This window comes from Nomia melanderi, chromosome 14, assembly GCF_051020985.1.
Source record: "Nomia melanderi isolate GNS246 chromosome 14, iyNomMela1, whole genome shotgun sequence".
Taxonomy (NCBI): Eukaryota; Metazoa; Arthropoda; class Insecta; order Hymenoptera; family Halictidae; genus Nomia; species Nomia melanderi.
Window position 1 is genome coordinate 6,073,257 of NC_135012.1, and position 18,878 is coordinate 6,092,134.

At 45.4% G+C, this 18,878-nt stretch overlaps 1 protein-coding gene across 1 annotated transcript in view; it reads right to left on the reverse strand.

Annotated features, from left to right (window-relative positions):
• Positions 1-18,878, reverse strand: part of L (zinc finger protein Lobe) — a 113,792-nt gene that overhangs the window by 52,679 nt on the left and 42,235 nt on the right. The window contains exon 4 of the mRNA XM_031973758.2: positions 17,899-17,970. Coding sequence (XP_031829618.1) covers positions 17,899-17,970 — 72 coding nt within the window. The remainder of the gene's footprint in view (positions 1-17,898; positions 17,971-18,878) is intronic.

The window sequence follows — 18,878 nt, forward strand, 5'->3', positions numbered from 1 at the left end:
TTCGAACGTTCAACATTGAAGTAAGTATAGGGTTTTGAAACAGGGAACACGCGGATTACGGCATTTCGTTCCATAAATTCATTTCCACGTTTCTAGTGCGAGGGATGGATGCAGCTCGACTCGGCGAAGGACACGGTGCAGCAAGAATTGATCTCGAAAAAAAGTTCCAGCGAAGGTAAACCGAGACCGTTCATCACCACGCAATCGTCCCATCGAAAGCGAATATTGGATCAAAGAAACGCTCAGCAAGAAATTAATAGAAACCCCGGCCGCAGTTGCACTCGAAACAATTTCTCTGCCAATTAGCATGGTTCGATCAGGGGATGCAAAAACGAGGACGTCGTCGGTGCCTAATCGATCGATCGGCACCGGCGGAAAAATGCAGCCGTCGGTCGCGTCGAACGCGCGACCACTCTGCAACATTGTATCTCGCGTCGGGTTTCGAATCGTCGTTCGGCTCAGAAGTAACGACTTCTAAAGCTCGATCCACAGTCATTCTCGTCGAGCGCCGCTCGAGCCTGTGAAACTCTCGAACGACAGAAAAAACAATGAGAAACATCGCGAAGCTTGTTCCGAGGGGCACTTCTCGAAACGACGTTCAAGGTGTTTCTATTTTCCAGCGCGTCGCTCGCGCGAGCGATCTATCAATCCGTTGTGCAGCGAGCTTAAGGGATCTCGCGGCGTTCTCCGCTCCGTTTTATTGTCCTTATTCCGAGCCGGAGCCCTTATCCATCATCTTCTCTTTCGATTACGATCCACGACATCGAGTCGAGAGAGCCTGGGGCCCGGCCTTCGAGAACTCGAACATCGTCGCGAGCCAGCGAGCGAGCGAGCGAGCGAGCGAGTGAGCGAGCAGAAAAGGAGCACCCGGAGAAAAACGAGAGCGGCCGGGGGAAAATAAAACGTGGACGAGGAAACACGGGAAAAATGAAACCGCGGGGAAGAACGGAGACCGATGCCCGCCCGGAGAAACCGGAAACCTCTCCTTGTCCCATTCCCCCTTTCGAACGATACGAATAAATCATACGCAAGCTGCGCGCTGCGAGAAATTTGAAAATTGGGAGCGAAACAACCCCGAGGAAACCGCGACCGAGCGAAATTAGAAGCGCGGAGAAGGAGGAAGCGTCGGAAGATACCGTGCGCTGACTTTTAATAACGCGTGCATCCTCTGTTTAGCGCTACAACGTGTCCGTTAGCGGTTTACGAGCGGATAATTATAGGACCCGGAGTAATATTCTCGTGAACCACTGTTCTTAGCCCTTTCGCGCCCTTCTTCGCGGGATTCGGGAACGTTCGGTTCGGACTCGAAGATAGATTCTGTTTCCTGTTGGGTAAAGTGATACTAAAGGCCAGTTCAGACTGACAGGTGTTGTAGATACTGTGCGCACGTTGTTTAGTAGTTTTATAAACGTGTTTATGGATAATTATACATAAATTGTCATGTCTAACTAGAGCTAAGCTTTATATTGGCGATTGAGTGCTCGAGTATCTACTGTTCTCTTTTCTACACGATGCCTTAACACTAAGATTATTAGACAGGTCAAAATGACTTATTCTCAGTGCCTTTCCGCAATTATTAAAAAGATAGATGTTTCTCTGGGAAATAAGTGAAAAAATTGATTCAGCAATACGGAAACTTAGTTATAAAACAATTAGAGTCTCCATAGAGGCACTCTTAGTTTCTATACAGGAATTCCAATCAATCTAACTGCTCGGTAGCTTTGTCAAATTTCCTTGAACCATTAACAAAACTTATCCACATTTTCCAAATACATCTAGATCGATGCTTCGAGAATCACAAAATTCATACAAGAACATAACAAATACAACAGATGCGATCATTACAGATACAAGTCGAGAGTGGTTACAACACGTCTAACGAAACGCGAACGCTCCGCCGCAGATTCCTCGATGATCCGTAGAAACGCGAGAGGCACCATTTAAAAGGATCACCGTCCGACGAAGGGATTCCGCGAGGCAAGAGAGAAGCAATCCTGTAACGCGAATTCAATTAAGTGTAAGCGGTTCTCTGCGGTCGACGCGTGGGCACACACGAGTCGGTTATCGCGCACGCATGCACCGTGGGCCACGTGTGCAGCGACCGCATCTCGCAGGATGCGCGAGAGATGCAACCGCCATGGCGCGGCGCGCCGTTCCCCGGTTCTTCCTTTTTCTCCTACAGGCGGCGTGCCCGCGTCGCGACGGCGAAACGGCAAATTGCTTCGATCCTTGTCTCAACTGCCCTCAAACCGCAATCGCTTAAGACCCGGACAATTAAACGGCGCGCGCCACGACCAAGATTTCCTCTCCGGGGAACTGGCCCCTGGCTTACCGTTCCCGATCCACGGGACAATCTCGAGGATCCAGCGATTCCTGCGACAACCGATACGAATCCTCGACGCGTTTTGCTCTGTCCTGCTCGGGGACGAGATAGACGGGATCGATGCTAACGGCGGCGGCGAACGTGCCCTAAGTGTGTACGAGATGTTCATTTGCTGAATGATTAGCTCTGGGAAAGTTAGGAAATTGGACGGTGCAAAATACATGGGGAAATTGTTTGGAATATTTCAGGGTTTTGGGGGTGAGGCTTGCTGGAATTTTAAGGTTGAGTTGAAATCGGAGTATTTGAGTGCTTAGTAACGAAGTTTCGAGACAAGAAGCTGAAGCTGAAGTAGAACCTAATATTCGAGTGTCTTAGTGTTAACGCTTGAAAAAACTTGGAAGGTCGAGGTCAAATCGGAGCTAGTATTCAAGTGTCTTAACGTTAGAACTACCGATCACTTAAACGGACTTTCACAAATTTCTTTATACAAACCATATGCGTGCGTTTATTGAGATTTCAATTGAGTTGCATTTCAGTTTCGCTATTACTGAATTAGTTCCGTTAATCATTTTTCGTAGAAGTATCTGTACCTTTTCGGTAATCGTAAACGAGGAAATCAGAAATAAGTCATTCTGAACCACCTGGTAGCTCTAGTGTTAATAATGAAGTTTGTAGAAAAGAAGCTGAAGTTGAAATAGGACTCAATATTCAAATGTCTGAGCGTTAAAGCTTGAGAAGCCTGAAAGATTTGAACCCGATGTTTAACTGTCTCAGCGATAAAACCTGATAAAAAAAGGAAAGTACAACTGAAGTAACTTGGAAATCTCTTCGACCACCGGAGTATACTCCCAGGTAGCGAGCAGCTGGGTAACAAAAACCTGTAACCACTCGAAAACTATAAAACACAAAGAGTACTATATCGTACCTCGTTCTGAACTGTTTTCGGGCGAGTTCATGCATGATTGCGGTTCAGCATCTCGCCGCAAGAAAGCAGCAATTCCGTATTAACATTGCAGAAACATGGGCTAGGGACGAGGAATGGTTATTTGATCGCGATAGTCCGGGTTTGTTTAAGAAATGTCTCGTGTCCTCGTAGAAACTGCTTCCGGAACAGGGTCCGGAGCAGCGACGGGTTACGAGCGAGCGAACCAGAATTCGGAATTCCGTGGCGGAGTCATTGAAGGCGAGTCGCGTTGATCCTGCACGGCCGGAGGGGCGCGGCGGCGAGAGCGGGACGCATGTCGCGGCAAGTGAAATACAAAACGGAGTCGTGGAGAGACGTACCGCGTACAGGAATCTCCTGTGCGATAAAATCTGCCGACCTACACACCTCGCCTCCATCGGAGAAGGACGTGGCCAAGCCTGAAGGGAACACGCGCGGGACCCGCGATCCGCCTCGATCCGCCTTGATCCTTCATTATTGAAACAAATAGATGCGCCTGCTACCTCTCCCTGCCCCTATCTCTTGAACCAGCTGTTCCCGATTGCTGGTATCGATCGGACATCGCCGATAACGGATTAACCCGACGCCAGACAAGCTTCTTCGCGATTATCCTTGTTAGGTGTACTTTGCTAGTATTACTTCGGTGTAGCCTGTTAACCAGTTAACTGTGCGACGAGTATGCACGTTACTTGGAACCTTAAAGTAATACTAACTTGTCCAACGATTAGTTACTTATTTGTTCAAGTAAACGTATGGTTTTGTTTCGAGTTTGATTTTTCATTTTGATAGTCGCTTAGAAGTCGATGCGGGTAATTTGATATTTTCTGATTTTTGTTAATTTAATTCTTTCGGTTGAATTCCTTTGATATTGTATTTAGATCTACTGGATTTCGTAGAGTATGGTTTCAGAGAAGATCGCCATTGAAATGAATTCTGATAGTGAAAGTGTTGATTAAACGTTAGAATACAGAAGGATTATCAATAGCAACATAGCTCGCTTCGTCCCATGTGCAACGAATAACCAAATAAGATCAAATCGAGCCGGAAGTGCTCGTTACTAGTCTCGTAAGTTACCACGCGATATCTAAGTGGTTCAATTAACATCGACGATTTTCTCGGTTCCTCTGCCCTATCTCGTCCGTGTTCTCGCGTTATCTAACACAGGTCGAGAACAAAGTAGAGGATAAACTGCATTAGAGATTCTTCCTGAAAATTCGAAAGTTCGCTTAACTGATAGGTACCGAGTTCATAGTAAATTCAGAGATCAGAGGAACGACCGACTTCCTAATTTCCAACGGAAAGCTGGAACGAGCGAATTACCCGGGAGTTCCACGCACGCACACACGCACACACGCCGAGTTCTCCTGAGTCATCCAATTGAGAATGATTTAGCCGGTGAAAGACACGTCGGTAATTGGGCTCAGCGTTCAGGGCTCGGCCCTGCGAGACGATAATCGTGGAACGGCTCGATAGACGGAACGGGCCGATCGTTACAATGTTGCGCTCGCAATCGATGTTGCATGATGATGGACGTGCGCGCATTACGGGTTTCGCTGTCGGTACCGGCAAAAACCGCGTCGATCGTCCTCTTGAATTTTTAATTCATCCAGACGGATTTAACGCGTTCCCCTCGCCGCAGCATTTTCCTTTGTCACTTTCCATTTCTTGCCTCGTGGATCATTCATTCGGTTCAAATATAAACCGGAAACTTTAATTATTCATAGCGTGCAAAGTTAGGTGACCGGATGTACTAATTTTTCCAAATTTCCCTATCTTCAATTCGTACCTCTATTTTGAGACGTCCTACTATTCCAGCAACGAATACGCTCAGACGATCCTCTAACAAATATATTTTCATCTTACCTTCTATTTCGGTTTTATTTCTCCGACTTCTAATTGTATCGGTCCCGTTCTATGATGCAAGATATTTCATGGAAACAAAGGTTCACGAAGTACATATACCTTGCGAGGTATTTACGTGAATTCGAATGTTGATCTTATTGAGAAGAATACGTGTAGCCGGCGCAGAGTGTAGATGAACGGTTATGGCAAAATTTGAGACTATCTCTAGAATATATACCCACCGGGACGACAGAGTTTCGAATTAAAATTCCGCGGAGTTAATGCCCGGTGTATTGCCAGGCGTTTAACCAGCGAGTCGTATAGGTGCAGCATAACTCGTCTCGCCGCGCGGAGTTAGGTATATCCCTTTACTGTTATCGCGAAAGAAAACCGCAAATCTCACCTCAACGGCAATCCTTTCTCTCCGCGAAGAGAATTGCAAACTGTGGGACAATGTCCTCCTCTCCGCCCCTCCCGCCACGCCGTCCTTCTTTAGTCCCGTCTCTCCCTACTGGCAGACGCATGCACACTTCCGTACGATTACGCTACCGAGCAATTTTTCATCCGACGATATACCCGTTTTCTCTTCTTTTAGCCGATCCGTCGCGTCCGACGGATTTTTTTTAGAAACCCTCGGGAAGATGAAGAAGTTCCTGCGAAAGGATGTTTGTGCGTCTGCCGTGGAGATGCGCGTGTGAGTTCTGATCTTTTTGCAGACCTTTGATGGTTCGAACGAATATGACTTAGTGGTTTTTGAGTATGCTATTAGTAAGGAGTGATCTGTTAAGTAAGTAATCTATTAAGTAAATAATGTATTAAGTAAATAATCTGTTAGGTCAATATCTGTTAGATATATAATTTATGAAGTAAATAATCTATTAGTATATAATTTAACAAGTACGTTATCCGTTAAGGAAATAATCTGTTAAGTACATAATCGATTAAGTAATCAATTGATTAATCTATTAAGTTCATAATCTATTAAGTATATAATCTGTTAAGTATATCACCCATTAAGTAAATAATCTATTAATCAAATGCTATAAATAATCAATTAACCTATTAAGTACATTTTATTAGAACGATCCTCTCGTCGATCGTGGATCTATCCATCTTTCGTTAAACCTCTTAATGCTCAAGTTTCCTAAATATATCTCAATTACTCTCGAACTTTGAGTGAAGTATTAAACTCGTTTCCATTTACTTATCCAGACAAAATCGATACCACTCAATTTATCGTGCTGACAAGTTCCCACGTAATACAAAATAAATCACGCTATTAAATTTAGCTACATAATTTAATAAACTTCGATAAACGATCGCTCCATCGCCAAACGATCCATGCTAGACACAGCCACAGGAATGCCACGTGTAACCTGTGTCACGCGGGCTACCGTGGAAGCTGGCCCGGACCAGGACGTATAAATAAAGCCGTGTCCAATTAGTATTTGGGCACCGGTCAGATAAAATCTTCGCGTTTGGTGATCGCCGAGGAGGATCGCCTTCCGCGTCGCCCTCGGTATCCCTCGATCCTCCAGGATCCATTAGCAACGCTGACTCCACGCATTCCCTTTGCACTTGGTCCTTTCTCGTACATTTAATCAAACCGAATTCTCGATTCTGTGTTCATAAAGGATAATATCTGGAGTTCCCTTTTCTTACCTCGGTCGAACGTGATAAATTATTCGTCCACGCGTGCAATGTATTTATACCCCGATGGCTTTATAAACAGACGCATTCAGCTGCACACGATTTCATTCGCCAATGATCGCGTCAATCCTCGTTAAAAGTCCCGTTGCAAGATGCATAAATGTTTCATCGGTACATCCAGTTTGCTGCATGCCTTCTGGGTACATTTTTGAAACCGACAACGTGCCATTTTTAACCCCCCGACGATGCAGTTCCCGTTGACGTCGGAAACGGCGAAATAGATGCGATAAAAAGAGGATAATGAGACGAGACGGGTATAATTTGTCTGACCATGCGATGATTAGCGTGTATCTTAAAGAAGGGTACGAATATTGTAGTGACATGTCTACCTGCATCGAGTGCACTGAACAAGCTACCAGATGCAGTTGAAAAATGCAAGATAATTTGGACAGGTACGTTTCCACTTTTCCAAAACCCGTTGCGTTTCGCCGCGGTCGGCCGATGCGTGCCTGGAGCGCTTGGACCAAAAAACTGGGGCAAGGTTGGCACAGCCGTATCTGTACGAGGGAAGAATGTAGACGATAGCGCGCTTGACATGCGCGACACGCGAAATCTAGAGAGAAATCGCCCTTGCGTTCGACGTAACGCCGAAAAATGAGAAATTACCCTTCGAATAGGAGTAGTAGTAGATTGTTGTTGCAATAGTGAGTAGATTACTATTATAGTAAAAGTAGATTACTATTATAATAATGAGTAGATTACTATTATAACAACAGTAGATTACCATTCAATATTATCTATTAAATTTAATCTATTATTACTATTAATACATTACTATTAATATCAAATAAATGAACAAATTACCATTGTCCCAAATATTAACAGAGATCTTCGAGTAACTTCGTTACTCTTTGAAATCTGTCGAGGAATGGTTCAGCTATTGATGCACACTGACCCAAAGATACGTTAAACGAAGCAGTGCAAATAAATCACTCGGATGCACTCAGGAGAAGGATAAATTATGCGTATTGCCCATTGCTTATCGCGAAGTTGGAAGATCGGTCAGTGTTCGAGGTACTCCGAGCCATGAAACGGGAGTAATGGTCATGGATTATTGTTCGCGTACGGAATTTCCGAGACTCGAAGCGCTCCCGCGTCCTACGAAAACAATAATCCCGGGTAATGATGATTACCGAGCACTCAGAGCCTCACCCGGATTAATTTAGCCCATTTGCATTCGTAAGCGAGCTGCCGCGCGGATAGTATTACCTTGTCGCGATCGCCGGTGCCGTGTACACAGCCCGTCCACTACCGAAAAACTGGTAGAGGCTGGTGATGGACGTGCCGCGATGAATGATTCATCTAAAAGACGTATAATCCGGCAGCAAAAGCTTCGGCGAAGTTGGAAGAATAATTGAAGATCAAGAGAATTTCTCTCTTTAAACCCTTACAGAACGTAGCTCAATGAAACTTCATTGTTAATAATTCATTCGGAAAGAAAGAAATTTGATTCACTTATGTGTCCACGTTTACCTTAATGGTGAACAATTGACAACAGCAAAACAGTATTTAATCTACATTTAAAAAAAGTAACGTTTATATTTGCTGAATTCAGTTTGAAACGTTCGTCCCAACCCTAATACGATATCATAGGTCAAGGGGTTAATAAAGTAACGAAAATATTAGATTCTATGTTACAGTTACCCGAGGATTCATCTTTTACCAAAGTTTATCGTCGAGTAAGTGATACTTATTGTGCCGATACACGACTCGCGAGAACAAGAGAGCGACGCGGCGAGCTACAGTGATTTATTGCTTTCCTCTAGGCGCGAAAAAGAAGCGCGCGAGCTGAATTTCGGTGCGGAACGAAAGAAAGTCGGGTGAGTAATCGGATGTAAATGGGTCAACAGCTCGATGCGGCATCGCGGCCGACTCGACGCGCGCGCGAGTTCGAAACGCCGTTCATTAAGCCGTTTGGGCCGCTTTCCAATTCGAGATGCGATGAGAACACGGACGGCTGATCTGAGTCAACCGGCCCGAACGATCGTCGGGGTTCTTTTGCGCGTCGAAATTGGCACTCGCAGCCCATCGTCACCCTCGACGGTCCTCGACGAGCGGATCCGTTCGATCCCGAAACAAGTGTAAGTGCATAACTCGCTCGCGCCTGGTTTCTAATCGTTCGAGCCCATTAAACCGGAGACGTTCGAGCCGAACCGGAAGCGTTTTAATATTCCAGACGCGATTCGCCTTTCTCATAAACGGGAACCACAGGGCTCCCCGAACGGTAAAAGGAAGATCGTAGGGGTTTAAGTAACATATCGATCGTTCAATGAAATTGCCCGAGCGAAATACCGATCCGCAACTTCGATTCACATTAAAACTACTGAGCCAGCAAAATCGAGGGCTCGCTTTCCGCGTCATCGAGGATGCATAAACGGTGCGCCACGGGGAGAGATCATGAATGATCCGACGCCAGCGATGAAAAACATTAATGGATCGTGACCCGCCGGCTGCCCTCGGAAATTGCTTCTCCCGTTTCGGAGTTCCCTTTCGAAATCGAAGACGAACGCCGCGAAGTTGCCCGAGCCGTTTCGAACCTTTCTCATTAGCAATATGGATCTACCAATCATACGAATATCACGGTCGCTTAACAAGCTGCTCGATTCTCTCGGCGATAAAATATTCCGTCGGCCGAAGTGCTTCAATGTACTAACACGAAATAAAAACGCTGGAAAGCATTTGTTACATGCTTATTCACTTTACTATTTCACCTGTTCAAATCTTAAATAGAATCAATAGCACTAATAAAAGATTCATTCTATACAGAACTCTACATCAAGAAAAAAACCAGTAGAAAGTCGGCAAAGCAAAACCAACCCTCGGCGAACCGAGTCGTTCATCAAGCCGTAGTTTCCACAATTCCAAAAACAAGTCACCGATTTGCCGAGCGTTCATTACAATTCACAGGGCACTCGTCGGCGTGAAATAAAGAGGCGAGCGTCGGTAGGATAATTCGAAGGATAAATCGTCGAGTTAAGTGGCGGTACTTTCGGCTGTTGAGTCGGTCGCCGGCAAGTTCTTCAATTCCGCCCCCTCGTCCACGTTCTAAAGGGTATGTAGCAGCGTGTGCGTGTGTGTGTATGCACGTATGGCTTAGTATGTGTGTCCGCGCGCGCGTGTACCGGTTGCCGCGGCTTCTTGTATGACGGGGGCGTTGTACTCCCCCTTTCTCTCCCTTTCTCTCATGGCACCCGCGGGAATTTAGGCGAAAACTTTCGCCGGCCCAGCCGGAGGCGAGAAATTCTTACGGCGCCGGAAACTTTTGCCCGGCGACGTACTTCGTCGGCCGGGCGGCGATTCCGCGTTATCGCCCCCGTCGTCGAGGTCCGCCGGTTATCGCGCCGCCCCGGGAGAAACCTGCACGGATCCTCGTCAATGGAAACTGCCGGCTGCTCTTCCTGGGAGATTGAATCGTCCTTGATCACCGTCGAATCGACGCGAATCACTCTCTCGTCTCCTCGCGCTGTTTAAGAAGCACGCTGGCTACCGGATTCGAACCGATCCCAATTTTCCCGGCGCGACGATCATTCTCGCCGAGGGTTAATGAGTTATCCCCGCTGGCTTAAGCGGCCAACCCTTTGGACTGTTTAAGATAAGCGACGGGTGACGAGGTACTCCCGCTAAGAGACACGCTGCACAATGGAACTACCCGGGAAGTTGAAATCAGCGATGTCTCGGGGAAATTATGAGCTTTATTGTTTAAACGTAATTGAAGTTTGAGAACTGCGGTCGTTGGTAATTTTTGGCCACGCGAAACTCGACGTTGAAAGTTCTGCTACTTTTCCAGCTTCCCGACGTCTTATCTAATGGACTATATTGATGAGGTTTTTAATGGTTTACTTTCTTTACTCGATATGATTTAGGGATTCCGATTTACAACTTGCTATTGGCAATTTCAAAAAATTCTTGGGCGTTGGTTATTAACCTTCTATAAACTGTTCAACGATCATCAATAGATAACGCGATAATTTAGAGTCTCGGTTAGACTAGTAATAAATTTTTCATTCGCAGGAACACGGTATCCCGATGTCGGTATCTAGTGGGAAACGAGATTCAAAAACGATAGAATCGATGATGACCGTGACCGCGGCCGAATTTCCATCCCCGCCGGCCCGCAATTTCGCCGAAGGTGAGAACGGAAAGGCTGCCGGGAGGAAAATTCTCGAGCGGAAGAAGCTGCCGCCGCCGCGGCGCGCGTAAATAAGCGCGGTGGCGCGCGGGTGTGCGTGCTCTCGCGGCATTCACGCGAGAAAACTCCCTGGAGAAATAACCGGGTTGTGTGTAATGTACGCCGAGGCAATGTAAGGGGGTGTAAAGCCAGCGGCGCGGCCCTGGGGGGTGTGTCGAGGGTGGAAAAGGCGCGACGAAGAACAAGAAGAAGAAGAAGCACGAGGAAGAAAGAGAAAGCGGAAGGAAAAGGACGCCGCGGATACACCTCGCAGGTGCGAAACGCCATCGCGCTCTACCCACCCCCCTTCCATAACCCCCACGACATGTATTTATTATTTTATTAGCACCGGGGGCGGAAGCTATGAAAGCGGAAACGCCGGGGAACGGAAGGGGATGCCAGGGGATGGATGTTAATTCGCCCTGTGAACACGAACAGGAATATTCGAAATGAAATATTTTCTTCTTTAAGAAGATCCTTGATCTTATGAGTATTTAGGGGGATGATCGAAGAACTTGGAATTATGCTGTATTTCGGGAGAGGTTATGTTGTTTTTTAGTATAAATTAATTTATACAGGATGCGCTAAGGGTATTTATACATTCAATCGTATTAGTTTAATGGGGGTTGCGATCCGTTTGATTATAGGGGTGAAATGCAGCTATCGATCGAGAACAGCGCCGCGGCAAAACGGCGAACTACGAAGCTGCTGCGATTATACTGGTAGTCGGTAAACTAGAGAACTCTATCAGTTGAGGTGTTCGTGTGGTAACCGCGAATTTCATTTTTCAACCCCATTTGTAATAAGAATTAAATTTCAGTAATGAAACCGATAAGACGACTTTCTATTAAGATTATGTTACTATCTACTAATATATTCTAAATTCACTTGCTCGAGTATATAAACTTCGAAATTTCAATTTCATGTAAAACACAAATGAAGGATTTCGCTTATTGGAAAGCAAAAAAAGATTCATCGCGTCCACTCGCGTCAGGTGTTTCAAAAACGAAGGAACTCATTAATCCGCGGATCTACCGAATCTACGAGTTACTGGCAGTAATCGGCGCGGATAAGATGCGTGACACCGGCACGGACGGCAGCGAACAGTGACAGAAGTTTATTAAATAATAAGCGAATTAAACCGACAGCGGGGGACGGCCGGCGGACATTTAAAGTGCACGTCCGTGTCCATGTCCGTTCTCCCTAATTATCGTCGAGACTTCAACCGGCCGTGATCCCAGTCGGTCCCGCGGAATCTCATCGTGGACAAAATAATTTCGGTCCGACGGCGCTCAGCCACCCTTCCGTTTCTTTGTTTACCTTCGCCTCTGTCATTTTCACGCCGATCACCCTTATTCTAATTCCATTCCTGTCCCCATCCCTCTCTCGCTTTCAAACCGTCCCGACTTTTTCGCCTGCCCGTTCTCCTCTCTCTTCTGTTTCCCGACCGACCGATCGATGCTGGTTTGCACACGCGATTGACACCGTTTTCACTTAACGTCAATTAGGGGATCAACGGGGAGAACATTTCAACGGAGCCCGCGAAAAACCTGTCCACGCGGCTTTCAAGATATCAGATCCTCCATCCAGCCGAATATCGAGGCTTCGACGGATCCGGAAAGAAGCCTGAACGAAGCGGAAAGTTCGAAGGTCAGGTTTAGGGGATGAAGCTGCTGCGCTTCGATCCAGCTGGGTCGAGCCGCTCGCGTAGAGGAAGATAGATTCTGTGCGCCGCGAATAATGCATGATCGGGCGTGAGACTCTCCCTGGTCAAAGACGGACTACAATTAAATTTTCAGCGTGTCCACCGAGGCTGTTAGGATTCAGTTAATCAGAGACGATGTTGATCATCTTGTAGCCCAGGCTTCGCGCGAATCCGTGGCGCGTTTGGGTTAAATGTCGGGGATTAATCTCTAGTGACAAATATCGGCGATGGACAAGATTGCTGGTATCTTCTGGAAGAAGCGTTTTCAAATTGCCAGTACTTTCTTCGGGTGTTCGTAGAATCGGTATTAGAATTCAGTTAATTAGAGGCGATGCTGACTATGTTAAAGCCTAGGAATAACGCGAATTCGTGATGCATTCGGGTGAAACATCGAAGATTCATCTCTCACTGCGAATGTCACCGACGAATCACTGTTGCCACCTGAAAGGTTTCCCAAATTTTCAATACTTCCCACAGGTTCTGTCCGAAGTCGAGCTCTCCCGAGAGAGATAGATAAGCGTGATCGTAAGACGTAATTAGTGCTCGCGAGTGTCCCAATTAAGGAGCAAAAGGGAGGAGGCGGAACACGATACGCTCTCCGGTTACGGTCCCGTCTGCGTGCCGGGAGAGCCGCGGATGCCGATTAATCACCGGCGACTAACCCTTTGCCGGCTTGCGAACCAACCCCAAAACCCCAATCCCGACCGCCTCGATGTCGCCCGCAGCTACTGGATCCCGAGATGTCCGTCGATCGGTGGGCGAGGATCGGCGGCGGCGGATAAACATCCGAAATGAATTCCAACAGCGGCTCCAGGGACAAGCAGGGGGTGGTGGCCAGAGCTCGTGGCCGTAGGGGAGGCTAAATTAAGAGCAGAAAGAAGGGAACAGCTTCGGGCGATCCCCGAACCCGAGAGGAACGAGCCGAACGCTCGTAATGCGAGGCGCTTAAAGTTGCAATGGGTCTCTCGAGTATAAAGAATGGGGGCCAGGGGGCCGGAGAGAAAGGGTGGGACGGGGCAGGGGAGAGGAGGGTGGATCGAGTGACTGACTGACTGAGACCAAAAAGATGCGACCCGCCTAAGAGATTGGGATCCCGGCGAATCCGGGGGAGTCCGCCGGGACCTATGTCGATTCGCGATGCCCTACCGTTTCCGCCGATTTCTCAATCTCGTTGGACGATTCTTTAATTGGAACCCTGCCTGGACAGCGGATCTAGGATTAATCTAGCGATTGCTGCGATTGCTGGTCGCTCGAAGGCTTTTTGCTTTATAGGGAATCTAGCGACGCGGGCGCTGCGATTGCTGATCGTTTGAATCCTTAATTTATGGGGAGTCTAGTGAAACGATAGCTTCCGTCAGTGGTTGTTCGGATTCCTTTTAGATTAGAGGATGCTAAAGAACACTATAGTAGGATTAGTAACGATGATAATACTACATATTTGCGATAGTAATAAAATGATGGCGGTGAATAGTAGAAATGTAGTATATTTCCATTGATGAAGTCGTGAATGAAAGACGGCGAGGACTCTTAACGAGTCTTATCGGATTCATCGAACTCAAAGCACTATTTCACTGACCGAACGTAACGCTGGAGGAACGCGAATGGAGATGGCAGAGAACTTGAAGGGTTAATTAAGTGTTTGCTCGGTCGACGAGCCGAGCCTTGTGTACTCTCGAGCACAAACTGCTGTTTCCACGTGCACGCCGATCCCATTAAGCCCACTCGTTCAGCGACCGATACCTTGATCGTTTCCTACGAAGATCTCCTGCTCGGTCCCCCGACAAAACCACCCCGGAAAATTTTCATTCTGTTACACAAATCGTCCCCTCACACCGTTAACAAATAACATCGCGGTTGCGCGTGCTCGCGACTTTTAATTGAATCCCATTGATTTCCCTTATAATTAAATGGTGATTTATCCGCGGCGAATTCAATAAACAAAATTTACGCGGTCCTGTCCGTTAATTAAAATTGTCAGATACATTCGAAGTTAAACAACATCATTTATTATTACCCGTCTCCCCCTACCCCTGCCACCGGCCGCAATTCCAAATTCAATAAAACATTTCAACGTTCGTTCCTCATCGAGTATTCCAACTTTTTCCCATTTAAATATATTTCGCCACCGACACGTTACCAGCGGTTTCACCACTGTCGATTTGTTGTTCTCGACTGACCACGTTAGCCGTAACTACATCAAAATTCTACTCTACCAAAATTTCTCCCATTATCCATCGCGTTAATCCCTTGCTCTACAATATTGCGGCAAGCTCGGTGGAGATTTCAAATAGAATGTAACAAATATAAATATTACGCAATGTGTTTGATTGTAAATTACATACTATTCCTGTTATCGATGGTTGTACCTTAAACAACACGTTGACATAGAATAAGACTAGAATTTTCTCCTATTTTCGATAAACTATTAATAACACAGTACTTAGATCCATCACAGTTCAGAATAAAATCGTAGGACAACGGGTTAACAAAATATTATTCAAAACTTATACCTACATACCACAGAACGACATTTCAGTAATAATAAATTGTTTAAAATTTTAATTGATTAATCAGAGAAATACAGAAAACATTTTCCATATCTCATGTTAACCTTTTGCACTCCAAAAGTACGTCGCTAGAATTCAACATTTTCTGATGAGATGCAACCCTTAGCACTCCAGATTGTTTTGTAATCTATCAGCAACTGCAACTAATTTTTATAGTATTCTTAGCGAAAATGAGAAATGCTATAACATTTCTTCAATCTTTTATTTTCCTTCTTAGTACAAGATTTGAATGTGTGGAAAATCTAATAATTTTAGTGCAGTTCCTTTAAAATTCATTAAAATATTTAATATTATAACTGGTGCAATATTGGAGCCTACAGAGTTCAAAGGGTTAATAAATAGAATAATCAACCCTTAGATAAGCGTTATATGAACATATAAACCACGCCATAGATTACCAAAGCAACAATCAAAGCGTTAAATATCTCCGGCGAGGTATTTAGGGTGAGATGTTCCACGACGAACGGGCCGAAGAAAAATTCTCTAATTACGCGAACCGAGGACGAACAAAGGGTTGAATCGGCGAGCCGTTTGCCACGTATGGGTACACGGAAGCCGCCTGCTAAAGGGACACATTCGCGTCTTCCCAGGAGTGCGTCGACCAGCCGGTTAGCCGGCGGCCAAAACCCAACCCTCTCGGTCTTATTCACGGGCCACGGAGCCTGCTCAACTTCCTCCGCAGCGAACTACCCCGACACAGAAGCTGGAATCTCTGTGTTGGCCGACGGTAATCGAATCACCGCGGCCGCATCACGGGATCCGCGGAAACTCGTTCGTCGACCGGCCGCAATTTCGATTACGCTCTCGAGGAACACGGTGTTTGCTCGGCCGGCAAACAGGCTCCGGTTGTCCTTCCATCCTCGATTTCTCGATTAAAAACGCCTCGCGTCCGCGGCTGTTGTGTTCCTTCGGCATCCTTCGAGGAACGCGCGAATGAAGCGGAGACGCTTCGAAAATCGTATTCCAGCGATATTAACGCTAGGCTTACGGAACGAGTCAATTTGGCGCATTCCTAAATCCTTCTTTCTCGATTACTAATAGGACAACGGATGCTTCTCTGAGGAATTAGTGTAGAAATTGATGTAGTAATGTGCGAACTGAATCATAAGATAATTGGAGTCTCAAATAGCTGCACCCTTAGAGCTCCTGTAGAAAGATTTCAGAAAGCTAATTTGATTAATCGGTACTTTTAGGAAGTATATATCGGGAACCTATTAATGGGTTCATCAGTGTTTGTATATTCAGAAGTTTAATAGTTTTCTTTAAAGTATTATTAGTGTAGATAATTGGTTTATCGCGTTGTCTTAAGGGATTTATCGTTTTATGATTGTAATCGTTGCTACTGTAAAATTCATGAAGTCCTTAGTTTTTCTAAGGACTATTCTTGAAGAACTATTCGACAACCGCAAGTTAGGTCGTTGAGTGGAAAACATTGAAATTCGATTGAATTTTATTTTGAATCGAATCAGAATTGAATATTATGGAACTTGTAAAAGCAAATTCAAAATCAATTTCGTCGAACGAAATTTCTAAGCCCTGCAATTCTATTGTTTGACGCATTGAAAGGGGCAGAGGCACTTGATTGGGGTAATTGTCCAAGTCCGACCCTATCCGCGAGAACATGCAGGATTTCCAGGCAGGGATAAACAGGATAAAATTTACGCGTTCAGAGGCAAGGACCAGGGTCCCGCGGGTACGCGTGCGCATCCCCGCGCACGGGAACCACTGTCCTAGATCAATCAAACGAAATAGTTAATTGTGTCTGTGACAATATTCCTCTGTCTAGTAATGGACTTGGGAGATTGGTCGAGTAAAACCGAGTGAAACCGAACTGAGCCCTCTGTTACCTGACCGGTAATCGAATTACCTAAGCGTATGTCGAATTCGTGGAAACTGGTCACAGTAGGAGCCGAATATGCAGTCAATTCTGAAAGTGTCCCCGGGGCTCGATGAAAACCTTAAGCGTAACGAAAGACTGGTCTTGATGCTTCCCTGTTGTGCTCGGTTCGCATTCGCGGAAGAAATTTCGCATTCCGTAATAATAATCCAGTAACAAATCAAAAAACTTCTGCTAAATGTTCACGAGAATTACGAAAAGTTTCACCAAATTGTCAAGAACTAAAGTTGCAAATGCTGGAAACAATTATCGTCGAAACTCCTATGTTCTCATGTGTTATAACATAATATAATCATTACTGATTACCTGAGATTAACTGGTGTATTTCCAATAGCTCGTCAAATTAGTCTAATCTTTCAGCTGATAGTATAGATATATTGATTACAATTCTATCGTTGTTATCACCGAATCGCTCAAGAACGCGTCTAAATCCTCCAGCTCTAACTACCACCAGCATCTCACCCTTCGAAGCTGATGCTCGTCTGAAAAATTCACCCCCTAGTTCTTTGTGGACACGAGGCCGAGAAACAAGAAGGGAGTCGGCGCAACCCTCTTTATCGCCGAGACTTCGCCGCTTGTTAGGATCTTCGAGATTTTTATGGGTCACAGGGCTGCCTAAGAGTCCCGGTGTATCGTGGCTCTTTGAGCTCGATTTTCAGAGTCTGTCGATCGAGTTATCATTCGCAGAGCGAGGAAACGCGTGCGACTCTAAGGGAAGGGGGAGAATTATCGATATCACTCACCGCTGTCGAGGCTGTTCTGATTCTCTAGGTCCGGCCCTTGAACGGACGATGGCCTGCCGTCTTGAAGGTAGTCTGCGACAGAAAGCATCTGAACGTCAATCTTATTGTAACAAGGAAACTCGAGGAAGGCTGAGAAATCCTTTAAAAACTTTGTAAATCGTACACCTTCGAGATATTCTGCGAGCTAGCGTTTTTCTCTGAAAAATCACCAACCCTGCTACTGGTCCTTAACTCCTCGCCTTACGATTTAATTTTGTAGGTGCATTTGTTAGAACTATTTATCGTTAATAATGCAGTAAAAGAGAATATTACATGCTTTTTCTATGTCTAGATTTAGTATAAACCATACAAATTCCTAACAAGAACAATAATGTTTCATTTAAACTTAACACAACATATTAGAAATGTTCGCCTCGTGTCTGACACGATATTGCAAGGCGAGGGGTTAACACTACGTTTACGGAACACGTTTAACGCGTACTGAATTTTATAAACATTACTTGACAAACTTTCGTGGTGATTTTGTTCGAGGCGATTAGACGGACATGTATCCTAATCGTCTATCTTTAAATCACTTATTTCCAAGATCTAAGCGTAGGAAAGTAAATTCTTCTGGGAACAATGCCAACTACAATAAACGTCCGTAAACCTAGTGTTAATTAAACACAGTCAAGATTAAAACAATATTTGTCACAGTTTTCTCAAATATCCTACTCACAGTAGTTAAACGGAATCACGGATGAAGTGGATAATTACATAAACATCAGTAATTCAATGAAAATACAGTTAGATACGATAAAGTCACCAAAGTAAACAGCAAGCTCATGTGATTTTTCCATATCTCTGATAACAATGCCCGGTATATAACAAAAAGAAATATTCTAACTGTAGGCCGATGCCTTCGATCCATGTACATCCTGTCTAAGTCGCTTTTTATCAGTCCGCCCTCCGAAATCCAGCAGCGTAATTCCGGGCGCCGT